We start from the raw sequence: 1178 nt of genomic DNA on the forward strand, positions 1-1178 counted from the left end.
AAAGGACGTTCAGCGCCAAGAAAATAGAAGGTAGGGACGTTTTGTGCTAAAAAATGAAAGGTAGAGATATTTTTCACAATACACTTGAAAGATAGGGACATTTTGTGCCAATTACCCTTTTTGTATTAATAAAAATAATTGACTTCTAAAGTCATTGTTTATTCGCTGACATCAAACGTGAGAGTTAGCCATACGTAATCAGATTCGAGAAGAATAGAACACACTTTACGTCAGCGTTATGACGTACTCCGACGTAGTCGTCGCGTGTGATTCTGTTTAAAAATAAAAAAACTCTGCGAGTCATTGTGGGGGGCCAGTTTCGCCAGAGTCACAGACCATCACCCTATAAATTCACCAAACCAGAACAAATTTAGACGTCAACCTTAAGAAACGCATGTTATCTTCTTTTTGACACGGAAATGGAAAACGAGAAGCGCACTGCAGAGAGAAATGTCGGAGAAGATGAAGAAGACGATGAGAAGAAGATGGAGGAATTCTTTGCATTGATCCGAAATTTCAAAGATGTAAGGAACCAATTGAAAGATCAAACGGAGAAGGGGAACAATAAGAGGAAGAGGAAGTCCGATTCCGATTCCGACCACCACAGGAAATCAGTCGCCGCCTGGGTACCAGCATTTCAATGGGAAGATTTTACAACAGAGGTTGAGTTTAGAAGACCTTCTTCCGTTTTGCCGTCTCCATGTAATAACAGAAACGAGATTATTAAGAAAGACGACGATGTTACCGGATCTAGTGGATTAGACCTCAAATTGGCTCTTTAAATCCGACGAATATTATTTTAGTATATATCTATTTGGCATAGATATATATGTATTTTTTTTTTATTTTAATTTTGATAAAAAAATGATGTAATTTGTTGTCGAAAAACGTGGACCTTATATAAAATGTGTGATTAAAATTCAATTTTGAGTTTAACTTTAATTAATTTTTTTTAACTTAACCAAACATGAGCATAATATGTTTGACATTAATTGAATTCATTGCCATTCATATTGTTTGACACAATACTTCAACATATATTGAATTAAGACTAATCATGTTCAATATCAAGTACTATGCACTACTCGTCGTCTAGAAGAAGAGTCTGATTTGACGTCCATCTGGTCGTTTCATTGATTGTTTTCCAATCAAATATAAACATCTTATCGTAATTTTGA

General features: G+C 35.2%; 1 protein-coding gene across 1 annotated transcript; it reads left to right on the forward strand.

Moving 5' to 3' along the window:
- Positions 1–345: 345 nt before the first annotated feature.
- On the forward strand, positions 346–924 carry LOC111406981. Its single transcript, XM_023036327.1, has one exon. It carries the CDS (start codon positions 420–422, stop codon positions 780–782), a length of 363 nt encoding a protein of 120 aa, XP_022892095.1. The 5' UTR covers positions 346–419; the 3' UTR covers positions 783–924.
- Positions 925–1178: the final 254 nt, after the last annotated feature.

This window comes from Olea europaea, chromosome 12 (assembly GCF_002742605.1).
Source record: "Olea europaea var. sylvestris chromosome 12, O_europaea_v1, whole genome shotgun sequence".
Classification (NCBI taxonomy): Eukaryota; Viridiplantae; Streptophyta; class Magnoliopsida; order Lamiales; family Oleaceae; genus Olea; species Olea europaea.